At 38.2% G+C, this 17,881-nt stretch overlaps 2 protein-coding genes across 5 annotated transcripts in view; one reads left to right on the forward strand and one right to left on the reverse strand.

Annotated features, from left to right (window-relative positions):
• Positions 1 to 5,735: 5,735 nt before the first annotated feature.
• On the reverse strand, positions 5,736 to 13,825 carry CRIPT (CXXC repeat containing interactor of PDZ3 domain). The gene is made up of 5 exons (XM_002812059.4): positions 13,590 to 13,825; positions 12,040 to 12,105; positions 11,206 to 11,260; positions 6,931 to 7,034; positions 5,736 to 6,628 (listed from the first exon to the last, which is right to left on the reverse strand). The coding sequence occupies exons 1-5, from the start codon at positions 13,603 to 13,605 to the stop codon at positions 6,564 to 6,566; spliced, it is 306 nt and encodes a 101-aa protein (XP_002812105.1). The 5' UTR covers positions 13,606 to 13,825; the 3' UTR covers positions 5,736 to 6,563.
• Positions 13,783 to 17,881, forward strand: part of PIGF (phosphatidylinositol glycan anchor biosynthesis class F) — a 41,558-nt gene continuing 37,459 nt past the window's right edge. For 3 of the 4 annotated variants that reach the window (XR_008522148.2, XM_009237345.3, XM_063713707.1), the window contains exons 1-3: positions 13,783 to 13,919; positions 15,712 to 15,960; positions 17,111 to 17,202. Coding sequence is in view for 3 of the 4 variants with exons in the window: in XM_009237345.3 (XP_009235620.1) it covers positions 15,733 to 15,960; positions 17,111 to 17,202 (320 nt within the window). In the remaining variant the exon portion in view is untranslated. The remainder of the gene's footprint in view (positions 13,920 to 15,711; positions 15,961 to 17,110; positions 17,203 to 17,881) is intronic. The other variant, XM_054547591.2, reaches the window with a different exon arrangement.

The following is a 17,881-nucleotide window of genomic DNA, read 5'->3' on the forward strand; positions in this document are numbered from 1 at the left end:
ATGCTTATTAACTTAATGTAAAAAATTAGAAACTTTACAGTAGAGTAATATAGCAGATATCACCTAAAACAAGTGATCAAAATTAACATCCTTGTAATGGGACAACTGACACCATGATACGGTGCACTGAAAAGAACAATGACATTTCTGTGGTATCCTTGCCAAAAATGTATAAGCTCAGCCTAATCATCAAGAAATACCAGAAAAACCCAGATGAAGAGTTACTCTATAAAAAGTCTATGGGTTGGGAACAATAGACACTGGGGACTACTAGAGGAGGGAGGGACAGAAGGTGCAAGGGTTGGAAAACTACCTATTGGGTACTATGCTCACTACCTGGGTATCGGGATCAATGGTGCCCCAAACCTCAGCATCACACAATATACCCATGTAACAAACTTGCACATATACTCCCTGAGCCTAAAATAAAAGTTGAAATTAAAAAAAAAATACAACTGGCCCATAACCTTAGCATTTTGAAAGACTGGTTGAAGAACTGCTCCAGAATAAAGGAGACTACAGACATGACAACTAAATGTAATATACTCCAGACTGGATCCCAGATCAGACTTTTTTTTTTTTTTTTTTTTTTTGCATATTACTGAAACAATTAGCAAAATATGAAAAAGATTTGATAATAGTAATGTATTAATGTTAATTTTCTGATTTTGGTAATTGTGCTATGGCTATGCAGGAAAACACCCTTGTTCTTTGGAAACACAAACTTAAGTAATTGGGGTAAAGAGGCATCACATCTGTAAGGAACATTCAAATGGCTCAGAAAAAAGTACTTACTCGAAGTTGATGAGAAAGGGAAACCTCTTCCTTACAGTAGAATGACAACTAATTAATACAGAAATAATAATGGAGTTAGAACAATCACAATTTTGGAAACATCCTAGTAAAAATTTATTCAGACAAGAATCGTCAAAGGATGCTAAATCAAGGAGGGGTAGATTTGATGAGGAACAGAATTGTCAACAAAGTCTCAAAGTTTCTCCTCACAAATTACCCACTAATTGCAAAAGGAAAAACAATAATGATACAGTGGAGAAACTGGACATCTTACCCAAGTGATCAAAATTAGCATCACCAATAAGGGGCAAATGGACATTCTGTGCATCTGGATGTATACCTGCAATACATATCACTTACAGCATTTCAAACCTCACTGCACAATCCGAATCTAACCATGAGGAAACATCAGAAAACCCCAAATCGAAGAATACTCTATCCTTTAGCTGTCCTGTATTTTTCAAATATATTACTATTATAAAAAATAAAGAAAAGCTGAGGAACTGCTCCAGATTAGAGAGTTATGGCATTACAACATATGATCCTAGGCTGGATCGTGGAGCTGAAAAAAATTACCAATAAAACAGCAAATGAAATTGAAATATGGACTGTAAAGTATTATGTCAACGTTAAGTTTCTGAACTTGATAGCTGTACTTGGGTAAGACAGCATGCTTGTTCTTATGAAGTATATATGTAGTATTAAAGGGTAAAGAGTATGATGTCTACAATATACTTTCTAATGGGTCAAGGATTCTAGGATACACACCCCCAGGTAAGGGAACTGGGAGTTAAAAGGTATTCGAAGGCTGCCATAAGGATGTAAAGAGTTAAGTCTCTACCCTTATACCCACTCCAGAGAAAAACAGTACTATTAGCTTCCTGTGTTTTCCATATGGATACATAAACTTCTGCACACATATGTAATTCTTCTATCGTTCTGACAGCTATATATTCTAATGGATGAATATATAAAATGTCCTTCAGTGTTCTATTGGCATTTGTTTCTAGTATCTTTTATATTACAATCTGATATCTTAACAATTAGATTCTTTCATCACTTTTACATTTATTTTGATAAAAGTTATGTTTGGCTTTAATTGTTTGTTTTTAAACTTTTTTTCTGCTTTTTATTTTTCAACTCTGGCTGTGGCATAAGGCCTTAATTCTGTCATCTTATTTTGTTATAGTGTCTGTTTGTATGCCTTCCTTTTAAAAACATTTTATGTTCATGTTTTGTTTTAGGGTTTTCCTCTTCATACAGTAAATACTTCTATTCAATTTATGACCATCATTATTATTATTTAGAGAATATGGAGATGGTTCTGAGGTACAATACAACAAAAATCTTCATAGGAGAACCTAAGTGTGGCCATTGGATGATCCATTCATGGAAGGAGGCTACTCAAAGTATGAAGATAAAATGTGAGCTGGACAAGAACTACAAAACACGCTGAAAGAAATCAGAGACGACACAAACAAATGGAAAAACATTCCAAGCTCATGAGCTTGAAGAATAATGTCATTAAAATGGCCATACTGCCCAAAGCAATCCACAGATTCAATGCTATTCCTATCAAACTACAAACATCATTTTTCACAGAATTAGAAAAATTCTGCCGGGCCCAGTGGCTCACGCCTGTAATCCCAGCACTTTGGAAGGCTGAGGTGGGTGGATCACAGGGTCAGGAGTTCAAGACCAGCCTGGCTAAGATGATGAAACCCCATCTCTACTAAAATTACATAAATTAGCTGAGCATGGTTGGCGGGCTCCTTAATCCCAGCTATTCGGGAGGCTGGGGCAGGAGAATTGCTTGAACTTGGGAGGCAGAGGTTGCAGTGAGCCGAGATTGCACCACTGCATTCAGAGCCTGGGAGACAGAGCAAGACTCCGTCTCAAAAACAAAAAAAAAGAAAAATCCACTCTAAAATTCATATGGAACCAAAAAATCAATCCTAAGCAAATAAAACAAAGCTGAGGTATCACATTACCTGAGTTAAACTATACTATAAAGAGGCTACAATAACCAAAACAGCACGGTACAGGTATAAAAACAGACCCATAGACCAATGGAATGGAACAGACAGAAATAAAGCTACACCCCTACAGCCATCTGACCTTTAACAAAGTTAACAAAAATAAGCAACAGAGAAAGGATTCCCTAATTCGATAAATGGTGCTAGAATAGCTGTCTAGCCATATGCAGAAGAATCAAACTGGACCCCTATCTTTCACCATATACAAAAATTACCTCAAGATAGATTAAAGACTTAAATATAAGGGGCCGGGTGCAGTGGCTCATGCCTGTAATCTCAGCACTTTGGGAGACTGAGGTGGGTGGATCACTTGAGGTTAGGAGTTTAAGACCAGCCTGGCCAACATGGTGAAACCCCGTCCCTACTAAAAATAGAAAAATTAGCCAGGCATGGTGGCATGTGCCTGTAATCCTAGTTAGGTCAGGAGGCTGAGGCATGAGAATCGCTTGAGCCTGGGAGGTGGAGGTTGTGGTGAGCCAAGATTGCACCACTGTACTCCAGCCTGGGCAACAGAGGGAGACTCTGTCTTTGAAAAAAAAAAAAAAAAAAGATTTAAATGTAAGACTTCAAGCTGTAAGAGTCCTGGAAGAAAACCTACAAAATAATATCTGGACATCAGCTATGGGAAAGAACTTACAGCTAAGTCCTCAAAAGCAACTGCAACAAAAACAAAAATTGGCAAGTGGAGCCTAATTAAACTAAAGAGCTTCTGCACCGCAAAAGGAACTATCAATACAGTAAACAGACAACCTACAGAATGGGAGAAAATATTCACAAACTATGCATCTGAAAAAGGTCTAATGTCCAAAATCTATAAGGAACTAAAACAATTCAGAAAACAAAAACCAAATAACTTGTGGCCAGGTGTGGTGGCTCACTCCTGTAATCCCTGCACTTCGGGAGGCTGAGATGGGTGGATCACCTGAGGTCAGGAATTCGAGATCAGGCTGGCCAGCATGGTGAAACCCTGTCTCTACTAAAAGTACCAAAATTAGCCACGCGTGGTGGCAGGCACCTGTAATCCCAGCTACTCAGGAGGCTGGGGCAGGAGAATCGCTTGAACCCGGGAGGTGGAAGTTGCAGTGAGCTGAGATGGTGCCATTGCACTCTAGCCTGGGTGACAACAGCGAAACTCCATCTCAAAACAAAAACAAAAACAAACATACACACACAGAAACAAAAAACCATTAAAAAAATGCCAAAAGACATGAACAGACACTTCTCAAAAGACGACATACAAGTGGTTAACAAACATGAAAAAATGCTCAACATTACTAATCAGATAAATGCAAATCAAAACCACAATGAGTTACAATATCACACCAGTCAGAATGGCTATTATCAAAAAGTCAAAAAAATAACAGATGCTGGTGAGGCTGTGGGAAAAAGGGAATGCTTCAACACCGTAAAAGCCAGTACAATGTAGAATGTGCCTACACTGATGGAAATGCAAATTAGTTCAGCCACTGTGAAAGCAGTTTGGAGATTTCTCAAAGAAGTTAAAACACAACTACCATTTGAACCAGCAATTCCATGACTGGATATACATCCAAATGAAAATAAATTGTTCTACCAAAAAGACACATACACTCACATATTCATCACAGCACTATTCACAACAGCAAAGACACAGAATCAACCTAGATGCTCGTCAATAGTGGACTGGATAAAGAAAATTGGTACATATACACCACAGAATACTATGCAGCCATAAAAAAGAACGAAAATCATGTCTTTTGCAGCAACATGGATGCAGCTGGAGGTCATTATAGTGAATATACACAGGAACAGAAAACCGAAGACCCCATGTTCTCACTTATCAGTGGGAACTAAGCAATGGGTACACATGGACATAAAAATGAGAACAGACATAGGGGACTACTGGAGGGAAGAGGGGAGGGAAGGGGTGAAAAACCACCTGTTGGACTATGCTCACTACCTGGGTGACAGGATCATTTGTACCTCAAACCTCAGCATCACAAAATATACCCATATAACTCACCTGCACATGTACCCCCTACATCTAAAATAAAAGTCGAAATTCTAAAAAAAAAACAAAAAAAAATGAAATGTGAGTTAGGCAAGTCCAGATTCTAGTTGATCCCTGAGAAATGTACTTTTCTCCAAGTCAATTAATCCAATCTTTAATGGATCTGGGACGCTCTCTGACCAGGTCGTTATGAGTTCCCTATGTTATAATTAAAAACCCCAAACTGATTAAGCATGAGAGGATACGTCCTGCTCTCAGAGAAATTATTATATTCTGCATTATCCTTGTAATTTTTCTGGATATGAATAAATAACAATGTATCTCAGAAAAACACATTTTGAAAAGCCTTATAAAGTTAAAACTTTAAATGCTTTTCATCAAAATGTTATGACCAATAAAAATGCCATTCATGTATCTCATCACACTTTCTATACATTTTGTAGTGATATGTATTTATACATACTGCAGTTGGAAATAGGGAATGCTTTTTTGGTCTCCCATGGTAGGCTGCAGGTTTTAAAAGCAGAAGTCCTGAACCTCTGAAGGCAACATAAGAAAAGTATTCATTTGAAACCTGTAGTGTTAAAAAAAAACGAAAGAGAGAGGCCAAGTTCTGTGGCTCACACCTGTATCCCAGCACTTTGGAAGGCTGAGGCCAGAGGATTGCTTGAGATCAGAAGTTCGAGAACAGCTTGGGCAACATAGCGAGTCCTGGTCTCTACTAAAAATAAAAACTAGCTGAGCACAGTGGCACACGCCTGTAGTCCCCAGCTACTTAGGAGGCTGAGGTGGAAGAAGTGCTTGAGCCCAGCAGATGGAGGCTGCAGAGAGCTTGATGATACCCTCTGCACTCCAGCCTGGGCAACAGAGTCAGATCCTGTATCCAAAAAAAAAAAAAAAAAAAACAAAACAAATTTTAAAAAGGGAGAGTCAAGATGTTTGCTTTATTTATTTCTTTCAGGGGGCAAGACAGGAGGTAAAAAAAAAAAAAAAAGTTTGGTTTTTGCTTCAAAGAGCTTTTCTCAGAGTAGGGATTTATTTTCATTACATGCAACATGGACAAACACTGTTCTGGTTTTCACGACAATTTGAATTCAAAGTAATATGTTTTTCTAAAATTCAGTGTATTTATTTGGACATATGGATGCTCCTTGTGTTCTTGGTCACATATTAAAGGAACTGGCACTTTGGCTGCAAGAACAAATAAACAATATCGTAAATCCAACTGGTCTTTGATTTGGGTCTAGGTTAATAACTAAAGAACCATTCAGCAATAATGGCTTGAAACATTTATATATCCTATGAAACTGCAATTAGTTAACAGGCTGCTGATTCTAATAACTATGACACCAGTAAGAGAGTGAGGGGAGAAATGTTAAATCTGGATGCCAAATTCAGAGCAAAATATCTATTATCTTCTTACTTTTGCAGTATCTATAAATAAAGTGGGGGGGGAGAATTATACGAATAATGTTAAATAAAAGTGCATACAGAACTGAGAAATATTTTCATGGAATTTGCCACTTAGTTCTTAAAATGCTTATAAGGAAAATAACCATTTACAGCAAAAGACTAGTTACACTGTTGCTGTTTAGAACATGAGAGCAAAATGAATAACAATCAAATTCTCTGGTTTAAACTTAATCGTCTTAAAATGTTATACTATAAGTTGACATCTATGCCTTGAAAATTCAAGGCAGAAAGTAAAATCATTTAGAAAGCCAGAAATTCCACCAATACATCTAGACAGATGTTTGCTTGTAGTTTTTGGTATCCAAAACCTTTTTTCCACACATCGCACAGATGCCTGAAACAAAAGAAGATATGTGATCAATCAAATCATAATACCAACTGTTTGGTTTAAGTCAATCCTGAAGCTTAAAACATAATTTAACAGCATCAGGAAAGAAAAGAAAAGAAAAAAAAATATATATATATATATATATATATACTTTTAATTATAAACAGGTTTTAGGTTCTATTTTGCCTTAGGATAAAGAGAGTGTCTGGCTAACAGAATTTATGACAGGCTACATCTTTTCTGTTAACCAAATTAGCAGCAAATGAAGTAGGTTTTATGAATAGAAAATGGTATTAAAAGAAACTTACCTTTTTTGTAGGCACAGCCCTGGCAGTAATGAGAACCTGGTTGGTGCACAGAACTTTTACAAATTCTGCAAGTGGAGAACTTATTCTTTCCATATGGATCAAATCTAGAAATTTTTTTTAAAGAGAGAAAATTGTATATTACACTAGAAACACTCTTAAATAACCCCACTTACGCAACACACAGGATTAATCCATGCTCTCCATCCCTCCATCAACCTCTACAATTGATGGGTTTAGCCTATTCCAGACGGCTACTGTCCGATATGCCTGTACATCTCTGCTCTGCTCCATCCATGTGAGATATATACTTATAAAGAATCAGTTGTACAGTATTTATTCTTGATGTGTTCATATCAATTGTATCTGTCATTCTATTTGTGTGACATAAATATCATGGAAACTGATGAAATGTGGGTGCAAAAAGAGTGACTGATTCCATAAAACCTAAGTGACTATTTTAGGATGACCAGGAATCATCTGAATTGCTATTGAATTAGGTATGGGTAAGACAACTGTTGAAAACTGGGGGAAAATCACTAGGAAAGGAACTCCACACCTCAAGCATCAATTTTTGCTCTACTTTAAAGATACTGAACATATTCTGATTGTGATTTTTGTGACGACAATCATGTAGGGCACTTATCAGTCCATTTATGCTCAAAAAGCTTTGTTTCAATACCAAATGATTAATACATCTACAGTTATGTGCTTTAATTTAAAATAAGGTATGTGTATCTTTTAATGACTGCTTACATTAGCTGACATTTTTAATTAACTGACTCAATCCTTTTAGATAAAAGGGATTCCACTATATAAAAATGCCATCTTATACTGACAGGAGTGAAAAAAAGAAATACTTTCCCCTAAAATGGCAATAATACTCTGCTTTAAATGTGCTTCCCTAACTACAAAATGAGTTTTTGTAATGATCCTCATAAACTAGATACAAAACACCATCCTAGACCTGGTGTCTTCTCTTGGGTATAGCACAACAGCCCATTTACAAAGGTTAATTTTTCCAAACTACAGGGAATATCACTTTTTTTTTTTTTTTGAGACTGAATCTCACTCTATCGCCCAGGCTGGAGTGCAATGGTGCAATCTTGGCTCACTGCAACCTTTGCCTCCCAGGTTCAAGCAATTCTCCTGTCTCAGCCTCCCAAGTAGCTGGGATTACAGGCATGCGCCACCACGCCTGGCTAATTTTGTATTTTTAGTAGAGACGGGGTTTCTCCATGTTGGTCAGGCTGGTCTCGAACTCCCAACCTCAGGAGATCCGCCTGCGTCGGCCTCCCAAAGTGCTGAGATCACAGGCGTGAGCCACCACGCCCAGCTGAGAATATCACTTTACTCCCTACAAAAGATAGGTACTCTTCTTCCTTTCAACAAGTTCAATTTGTTTGGACATGCATTTCCAGAGGCTATTTTTTCTTAAACCCATATTTTATTATTCAAAAATACACATTTTAACCTTGGAAATCTTCTTTTTTGTTTTTTTTGAGATGGAGTCTCGCTCTGTCGCCCAGGCTGGAGTGCAGTGGTGTGATCTCAGCTCACTGCAAGCTCCGCCTCGTGGGTTCACGCCATTCTCCTGCCTCAGCCTCCCGAGTAGCTGGGATTACAGGCGCCCGCCACCACGCCCAGCTAACTTTTTTGTATTTTTAGTAGAGACTGGGTTTCACCATGTTAGCCAGGTTGGTCTTGATCTCCAGACCTTGTGATCCGCCTGCCTCGGCCTCCCAAAGTGCTGGGATTACAGGCGTGAGCCACTGCGCCTGGCCTAACCTTCGAAATCTTAAAACTGGCAGAGTTTTTTCTTAAAGTAACAATGCATCTTATAAATAACGGTACCATAGATTCAAAGCAATACTGTAGTACATTTTCCAAAGTGAGAGAGTACCCAAGAGTAACAGCTACTTTTTAACGATATCAGAGTAAGTTTGAGAGCATAAAGGAAGTGGAAGTATATAAAACCATAAAATCTGTACAAATAATAGCTCAGTTAATAAAAACAGAATGGTCCTCAAAGACGTCAATAAATCAGTCAACAATATATAGTGTGACTCTGCATTAAAGATGCTATTATGTGCCAGGCACTGTATGTAGTTAAGGCTTTATTGTTGTTATTTCTAATCCTTGGGATTAGATACAGTGAGGAGGAATAAGGTAAAGCCAGCCGGATTATAACAGATAGCTTGGTTCTGAGTGCTAGGAACCACCTAACTCTGTTTTATTGCAAATGGAATGATGTACATCAGAAAACAGGTATTTATTCATTCAGCAAATATATACTGAGTGCTTACTATTACATGGTATTTACTGTTCTAAATACCAAAGATGAACATGATAGGCAAAGCCCTTGCCCTCATCAGATAATATTCTAGTGAGAAGAGGTAAACAGTAAGTAAGGAAACAGACAATCTAATAAAACAAGCAAGGTTTTCAAACAGTGGCATTATAGAGAAAATTCTAACAGGATACTAAGGCAGAGATGAGGAAAAGGAAAGAAGAGATTAGTTTAGATGCTGATTAGGGAAACTTCTCTGAAGCTGAGACCCAAACAAGAAGGAGGCAGATACGTAAGCTCCAACGGAAGACTCCTAGGAGACAGCAGCAAGTACAAATCTCTTTGGATGGGAGTGGGCTTGGCAGAACTAATAAGGACGGCATATGATGAATGAGGAGCAGTGTGGTACAATACGAAGCCAGAGAGGTGGGAGGGGTCCTATCAAGGAGGACCTTGTAAGAACATGGTAGGGGGCTTAGATTTTATTCTATGTGAAAAAGAAAACCAGTGGCAGATTTTAAGCAAAGGAACTTTGTAAAGGATCACTCTCGTTACTATGAGACAACTGGGGGAAACTAGAGAAGAAGCAGGAAGACAGTTCAATAGTTATTACAGTTCCAAGTAAGAAATAACAGTGGTTCGGAACAGGATAACAGCAGCGAGATGGACAGAAGCAGGTGGTTTCAGGTTACATTTTACATTTTGGAGGTAGATCCAAAGAACTTGCTGAATGGTTAGGGGAAGTAGGGGAAAGGGAGGACTCAGTGAGGAATTCTAGCTTTTAGGCTTCAACAACTGGATTAGAGGGTGATGCTACTATGATGATAAGACGGAAGGAAAAAGAAGTGGCCTGTTAGACATTAAATGAGGTATGTCAGATAAGCTGCTAGATTTATGTTTACAGCTCAGAGAAGTCAGGCCAGAGGTATAAATTTGGGAGTTATATATATAAAATAATATTATTTTTTATATATATATATATAACATATAGCTTGAATTTAAAGCCAGTAGATTGAAGTCACTCTAAAAGGTCGCTTGTGATCTCGACAAGAACAGTTTCAGGGCTGTTGTGGGGATAACACATGACTAGAGTGGCTGAAGGAAGGAAAGGAACTTAAGGACACTGAAAAAGTGTCTAGGTAAGACTTTGGAAAACTTCTGATGTGAAGGGGAGCAAAGAAATCGGATGGCAGATGAAAGGGTTCACGAAATTTTTTTTCTGAAAGAGAGTCTCACTCTGTCACCCAGGCTGGAGATCAGTAGTGCGATCCTGGCTCACTGCAGCCTTGACCTCCCTGGGCTCAAGTGATCCTCCCACGTCAGCCTCCTGAGTAGCTGGGACTACAGGCGTGTGCTGCCACACCCAGCTAATTTTTCTATCTTTTGTAGGACAGGGTTTCACATGTTGCCCAGGCTGGTCTCAAACTCCTGGGCTCAAGTAATCTGTCTGCCTTGGCTTCCCAAAGTGCTAGGATTACAGGTGTGAGTCACCTTACCCAGCTGAATTTTTAAGACTGGATATAATAAAGTGTGGTATCAAAAACTTGTTTTTAAGATGGGAGACTTTTTATCCAATTCTCAGGAAAAAGTAAAGTTTAGAAAGGTCAAGAAACTTGCTTAACTTGCTTAAGGTCAAAAGGCTAGACAGTGAGTCTAGATTCAAATTTAGGTCTGACTCCAAAGCTTATGATCTTTCCACATTTCCCTGCTGTCTCTGATTCATAGGATAATTAAGAAGGAGATAAAATAAAAGTCATGTTTTCTGGTGAAACTGTAAGAGAATAACACTAATATCTTCATATATTGATACAGTGAGGAGGAATAAGGTAAAACCGGCCGGATTATAACAGATAGCTTGGTTCTGAGTGCTAGGAACCACCTAACTCTGTTTTATTGCAAATGGAATGATGTACATCAAATTCACTCCAGCAGACTTAATACTAAAAGAAGGAAATTTATATGATCCATCTATGGATCCTCTTACTCACCTTGCTTTTTTTGAAGTCAAAGCTTTATTTTCATTCAGCTTTCTTCCACCACTTTCTGTATCAGAATAAAAGATATTTTAGTGGGTTATTTTTATACATTTAACATATAATATTAAGAAGTTCATTCCTTGACTTTCTACCAAAATAGTAGCCTATATCTAATTTTTAAATCCTCATTTAATAGGTTATTAAGACACTGCTTAAAAAGAAAACATTAGGGAAACAGTAAACATTTGTATAAAATACAATCATTTTATTTCTCAGACTCAAGGGAGTACTTTAGGAATGGGTCTATATTTACTCTATATAGCGTAAAATCTAGAAGCCACTACTGCAGTGTCATAGACCTTGAATATAATGAAAATGTTTATTTTTCTACCCATTGAAAACATGCTTTACTATATGTATTTAATAATAATGAAGGTAAATACTTCATCATAAGTAATTAATGATAATGAAGGTAAAATGGGTTAAAGCATTTATTCAAGAATATAAAAATCAGAAGATTAAAAAAAATTTCTCCTCAGAAGAGTGCAGAAATTAGACTCTAAATAAGCTGAATCAAATCAAATACTGTGATAATCAAATACTGTGATATTGCCATCACTTGACAATCATTTAATAATTTTGCTATCTCCTGATATTAGGAACCTGTACAAATAACTGAGAACTAAATAGAAGATATTAAATCACTTGGGGACCCAGTATTCTTTAATGTTTAATAGATAAAATACTTTGAACACATAACATTTCATTGTACAAATAATGTAAAAGCTGAAGTATTATTCACAGTAAGTATTTGGTTAAATTCCTATTTTCTAAAAGAAGAAATACCTGTGGTATTCCTAGCACCATCTTTCCACGTATCTGGAGTGATAACAGTACCAAGTTTCTTTTCACCTGTTAGAACAAGATAGTACAAGGAAAATTAAAATTTACTATTTAATAAGTGCATTACATTGTGCCTAAGGTTCACAATGGTATTGAATATCAATGCTATTACCGTAGCAGCCTGTTAATGCTGGGAGAGCAGCCAGTCAACTGAGACTCATGTTAACTGTGGCCAATGAATGACTGACCCTCAGTAAAATCCGTAGGATAATAAGATGACTTATAATAAGCTTTCACTGTTTGTTTATACTTTAAATACTTTAAAGAAATCTGGTAAGTCTATTTGTTCCATAAATATTTACTAAGCATCTATCATGTATAAACTATACAAAGTGCTGAGAAAAATAAAGTGATGAATCAGACACAATTTTAAAGAGATTATAGTATACTAATTTCTTTAACAGCAATCTGTAACCTGGGTTCCACAGGTGGATCTTAAGAGATATGTGAACAAGGTGGAGTTGTACACAAACCTTTTATATATTCATTTGTTTTTCCTGGCAAGAGTCTATAGTTTTCATCAGATTATCAGAGGGATCAGAGACCCTTCCCCCAAAAAGAACCATTCAACCAAAATGTAAGCTTAAAAAATAAAAGGTATAATAATTGAGAGCTAAAGTACTAGGAGAAATTCCATGCAGGAAGAAATAACCCTAGCTAAGGAAATCCAAGAAAAGAAAGTCTGGGGAGAAGGCAAGAGAGAGGATTTGAATATGTGGCAATAGGACTGTGAACAAAAAGGAGTAAAGAGGATGAAGGCAAACTAGATAAAGGACACATTCTGAGGAAAGGCGTAGAAAGCTTAGAGTACACATGGGCACAAAGAGTATTTTGTTTGGTCAAAATGTGAAGAGGATAAGGGTCAGTGAAGATGAAGCTGGAAAAATAAGTTGGGGCCTTAGTGTGGAGGGTCCTGAACGCCAGGTTCCAAATATAGAATCCCCAAATTATTCTCTGCACACTGAGAATTTATTAAAGGTTTTAAGTTAGGGAAATAATAATTTGCACTTACGTTGATTTTCAATTCAAACATCTTCTGGGCTTACTCTAAGCCACATCCTGGCATAATGACTAATGAGAATGAATAAGGCAAAGTCCTTAGTCTTTGGTTCTAGTGTCTAGCATTTGACAGGAGTACAATACTTATTACATGAATAGAAAGGAAAGGTCAGGAATTGCCAAGACAGAAAGGTGTCGTTGGGGTTTAATTGAACATTTTTATATGGGAGGAGAGCTGATGAGATCTGGGGCTGGGGGAAGGCAACAGAAATAGACAAGGAGGTGCAGAACTCACACCATTCTGAGTACAAAATATATAGGACTGTATGGTCGTTGGGGAGGTGCAAAAATGGTCAAAGGATAGGGTAGAAAGACAGCGGATAGAATCAGAGACTTGTGGGCGAAGAAAAAACAAAGAGAAGGCAAAGTTCCCGGGAGAGCTCAGTTAGGTTCTCCCAGCCTCCTCCTCCCGCAGAAGCGGCCCCTTAACTCACATTTTTCGCACACCATCCTTCCCCACGACGGTTCCCCTAGCCGCAACAGCAGCAGCAGCAGCAGGCTGAAAACATCAACACTACAACTTGGAAGTATTCCCCTTCCGGGCTACGTCAACCCACTTCCGGCTTCTAAGCCCATGCTCCCGCCTACCCCAAACCTGGAAAGCCGCTGCCCCATTTGCCCGCCCCTCCCTTTCTGCGACTGGCTGTTAGGCCGTGGGTCTCCGCCCCACAGCCCTGCGCCTGCGCGTGGGCCTGGGCCGCCCGTCGTACCTGATGGTAGGAGGCAGTAGTTCCCCGCTTCCCTTCCGCGGGAGGGTGAGTTAGGTAAGCCCCGCTGGACGCCCTCGGCGCTCTCGCCTCACGGGGTGCAAGCTACCCCCGCGAACTGCCGAAGCAGCCCTGAGCCTCGGCGCCCCGGCCCGCCCGCGCTCGCCGTCAGCTCGAGCGCCACTCTTCCGGCGTGCCCTGATGGACAGACCCCCTTTCGGATCCGAGTTTTCGCCTCTGTCCCCCAGTTTTCCCTTGTCTTCAACTCCCGAGCTCTTTGATCCTGCCTCTCAGCTGGTTCCTCGCTGCCCACGCTCGCGCTGGCCTAGGCTCGGGCAGAATCCCGAGGGACCCGGGTTGGGGTGGGGCTGCCGGTGAAGGTGCGGCGATGCCCGCGAAGGCTCCTCTGGGGGCCACTCGGAAGAGCCTTCTCTCCGCTGCGGTGCCTGGCGAGGTGGGCCGGATCATGCCCGTGGCACTTCTGCAGGCGTCCTGGGGGCGCGCCAGGGCCTAACACGGTGCTGGTTACCTCTTTGCCTACTCTGGTTCCTTCATTCAGCAAACATTTGAGTTTGGGTCCTGCTCACTGTATTACATCCACATCTGCTGATGGCAGCTGCGATTCCGAGGGTGGCTCAGAAAAATCGCTGAAGGGCTATCTGTTGAGAGAATGGATTCCTGATCCCCTTGCCCTCCCTGAATCAGCTTAAGATAGAATCTATGGGAAACTTTCCCTTTGTCCCTTCTTGCCATCCGTTTGCTTCTTCATGCCTAGTGTATTTCCTTATACCAGAGAGATGGCTGTAGCGCATGGGACCTTGGACCACTTCACCTGTTTGCCGTGTTTCCTTATCAGTAAAATATCTGCCTTTGAAAAGCATTGGATGAATTAAATGAGAGCTATTAGGATAAGGCCCACCAGCTTCGCCCTTCTGCTTTTCGCACTAGTGGGCGCCCCTCCGCCCATGCGCGCGCGCGTGTGCGTGTGTGCGTGTGTGTGTGTGTGTATAGTATTTTTTTCTGAGATATTTCTATTTTCTGGAATATTCTCCATAATGTAACATATTGACTGTTACTTTAAATTAATAAAGTCCTTGTTTAACAGTACAATTAGCTCTCAGGTAATTTAAATACGTGTATTTTAGAGACGGTAATTTTTTTTTCCTCCTTCCATTCGTGTTCTGCTTTTGGTTGGAATTTAACACCTGTAACAGACGTTGTCATCTTGGTATTTCTGAAGCATTGGGATCCCTTGGTTTAGTGTGGTGCTCTTTGAACTCTTGATTCCACTGGCCACCATTTGAGTATTGGAATGTGCACTTGGTGTCATTTGGCATTTGCTAGAAGATGTGAACTACTGTAATGTTAGACAAGGGTAAAAAAAAATACCAACAATTCAGCCTAAGTATATTTGGGGGTTGTTGGAATTATAACCTATGCATTCTAGAAACCTCATAAATAAACTTTGGTTATAATTCCAACAGGCAGTAGATAATTTAATCCACACAGTTGATTTCATCTCTGTGATATCGGCCAAAAAAGTTTAAATGAATTGCTTTATTGGTCCTAGAACATGACCCTTTTGCAGAAACCAGTCACAATATTTAAGAAATTAGTAAATTTGTTCTTTTTAGGCTCTGAGAGATGTTTGTACCATATTAAGAAAATAAAAGGTAGAATAGAAAGCTAAGTCTGTATGTGCATCTACACGTCTGCATCTTCTGTGTTTTGAAACAAATACATTGCTCATAGAAAATTGACTTTATGACTTATTTTTAGGGGTCAAAACATTTAAGACTATGGAAAAAGTCGTTATTGCATATGCTCTTCTTTTCTCGTTTTTTGTTAGCTAGCCATCCAAGAAAACACCATGAAAGATACCGATATCAAGAGACTACTGTATACCCATCTTTTATGCATATTTTCAATTATCCTAAGTGTCTTCATTCCATCACTCTTCTTGGAGAACTTCTCAATATTGGAAACACACTTGACATGGTTGTGCATCTGTTCTGGTTTTGTAACTGCTGTCAATCTAGTACTATATTTAGTAGTGAAACCAAATACATCCTCTAAAAGAAGTTCATTATCACACAAGGTAAGGCTTATGTCTCAATAACTGATTTTTGGATGGAGCTAGTGTTTCTTTTAATGGAAGAATAGAGTATTCGTCAAGTCTTCATTAGGTTATTTATAGTGAGTAAAGGGAACCTGATTTTTTTCCCCCCAAATTGGTAGGCTGTTACTTGCTGGAAGGCTGCCCACAATGTTCGATTGATCCTTGCCTTGCATTAATTGTGGAATTATGACTTCTTCAGAGCGTATTATAATATTGTGAGCCTATATAGTCATTGTTTTATGTCACCATTGAAAAAAATACATGTGACATTCTATCTTTAAACCTTACTCAATAAGACATTGCAGTTTATTTTTATTATTTTTGCATTTCTGAAAGCCACTTAATGGGTTTTTCAGAAATTGCAATATAAACCTGTGGTAATGCTTGTTTCCAACATGGCCTTCCTTGACTAAACAATTTTCAGATATTAGAATCAATTTTCCAGAATATTCACTGCAGTGGATATTCGCTTGGCTATTACTAATAATGTCCACACTTAACATTATTTTCTACCATGTATAAGCTCTGTTAGGTCATTTACTGCCTATGATTGGAAAAGCTGAATGTATGTGTTATGTTTATATATTCTTAAGCTCCAAATCAAGAAGATCTCATGTTTCTTTGTAGATGTTCAGGTCTTTTTTCTTATGGGTCATGTAATATGAGTGTGATTTCAAGAATTATTTAGTATTTTGCTTTTTTAGTGCAGTTTTCCCAGGAATTTTGTTTTAAAATGAAAAAAATTGTTATTTTCTGCAGATATTTCCTCTATCATCGCATAATACTGTATTTTTTGTATACTAGCTCTCTGATGTCAATCAGTATTTGATAAATATTGATTAATGACATAGCTCTGTATTACCATGGAAACAGAACCTCTTTTTGACTCATGTAGGTCGGATGGGTAGAATATGGGCGGAAGGTGGTATTTGCCTTTTAGGCTTTTTTAGTCTGTATCGAGGGCTGTGTATGTGACGGTACAGGACATGTGATCTGATTTGAGTATACCCAAGAACATTTGAACTGTTTTACACATTATGGGAACAAGTTGTGTTTGTAGATAAAATGCAAGAATTTATCGTCCTTTAGGCATTATCTTGAATCTTCAGGTTATTCATTTCTCTTTTAGGTAACCAGATTTTTGAAATGCTGTATCTACTTTCTTATGTCTTGTTTCTCCTTTCATGTAATTTTTGTTCTGTATGGAGCACCACTAATAGAGTAAGTTTGAAATTTTCACCCTAAATTTATATTTTAAAACATTCATTTACCGAACTGTGTGCTAATTCTTAGCAACTAGAGAAAAACCGTGATGTGCATCATTAATAGATCAAGTAAGGACACCAACATCATTAGCAGTGTTATTCTTTTTTAAAAAAAACAGCAGAATAACTTAATTTATTAAATACTCTTGTTACCTGGCCTTCTAGTATCCAATTGCATGTTGAGAGAAGGGAGAGTAGAGAAACTATACTATACCAATAAGTATTTGGCCCTTAGAACCTCTGAGAGAACTTACTATGATTATATGTGTAAGTTAGTTATAATTAGCATATCAGTTCTTACAAATGTGATTCTAAAGTACTTGAATGGAGTTTTTCTTAACAAAAGTCAATAGATTCCTGTATTCAAATGCTTAATTAGCTGGTGTTTATAGTTTAAAGGTAAAATTTAACACTTTTTCTGAACTGACAAATTTCAAATTCTTAGAAACAAAATTCATGAATGTTTCTTACATAATGTTTATCATAGTTTGAGAAGCTTCAGTTTAGCAGTGATTAATGATCACGGTGAAATGAGTGATGAGATACATATACATATACACACAGATATATATGTGTTGCTAAGTATACCTTTTTATATATATATATATATATTTATACATAGTTTTACGTACACA

This window comes from Pongo abelii, chromosome 12 (assembly GCF_028885655.2).
Source record: "Pongo abelii isolate AG06213 chromosome 12, NHGRI_mPonAbe1-v2.0_pri, whole genome shotgun sequence".
In the NCBI taxonomy this organism is placed as follows: Eukaryota; Metazoa; Chordata; class Mammalia; order Primates; family Hominidae; genus Pongo; species Pongo abelii.

What these genes read in the sequence shown, in the direction of transcription:
- CRIPT (XM_002812059.4), bottom strand. An exon ending in TGGTGCTAGGAATACCACAG is followed by an intron (nt 11,261 to 12,039) that starts GTATTTCTTCTT and finishes ATTCTGATACAG; the next exon opens with AAAGTGGTGGAAGAAAGCTG. An exon ending in TTGACTTCAAAAAAAGCAAG is followed by an intron (nt 7,035 to 11,205) that starts GTGAGTAAGAGG and finishes AAAAATTTCTAG; the next exon opens with ATTTGATCCATATGGAAAGA.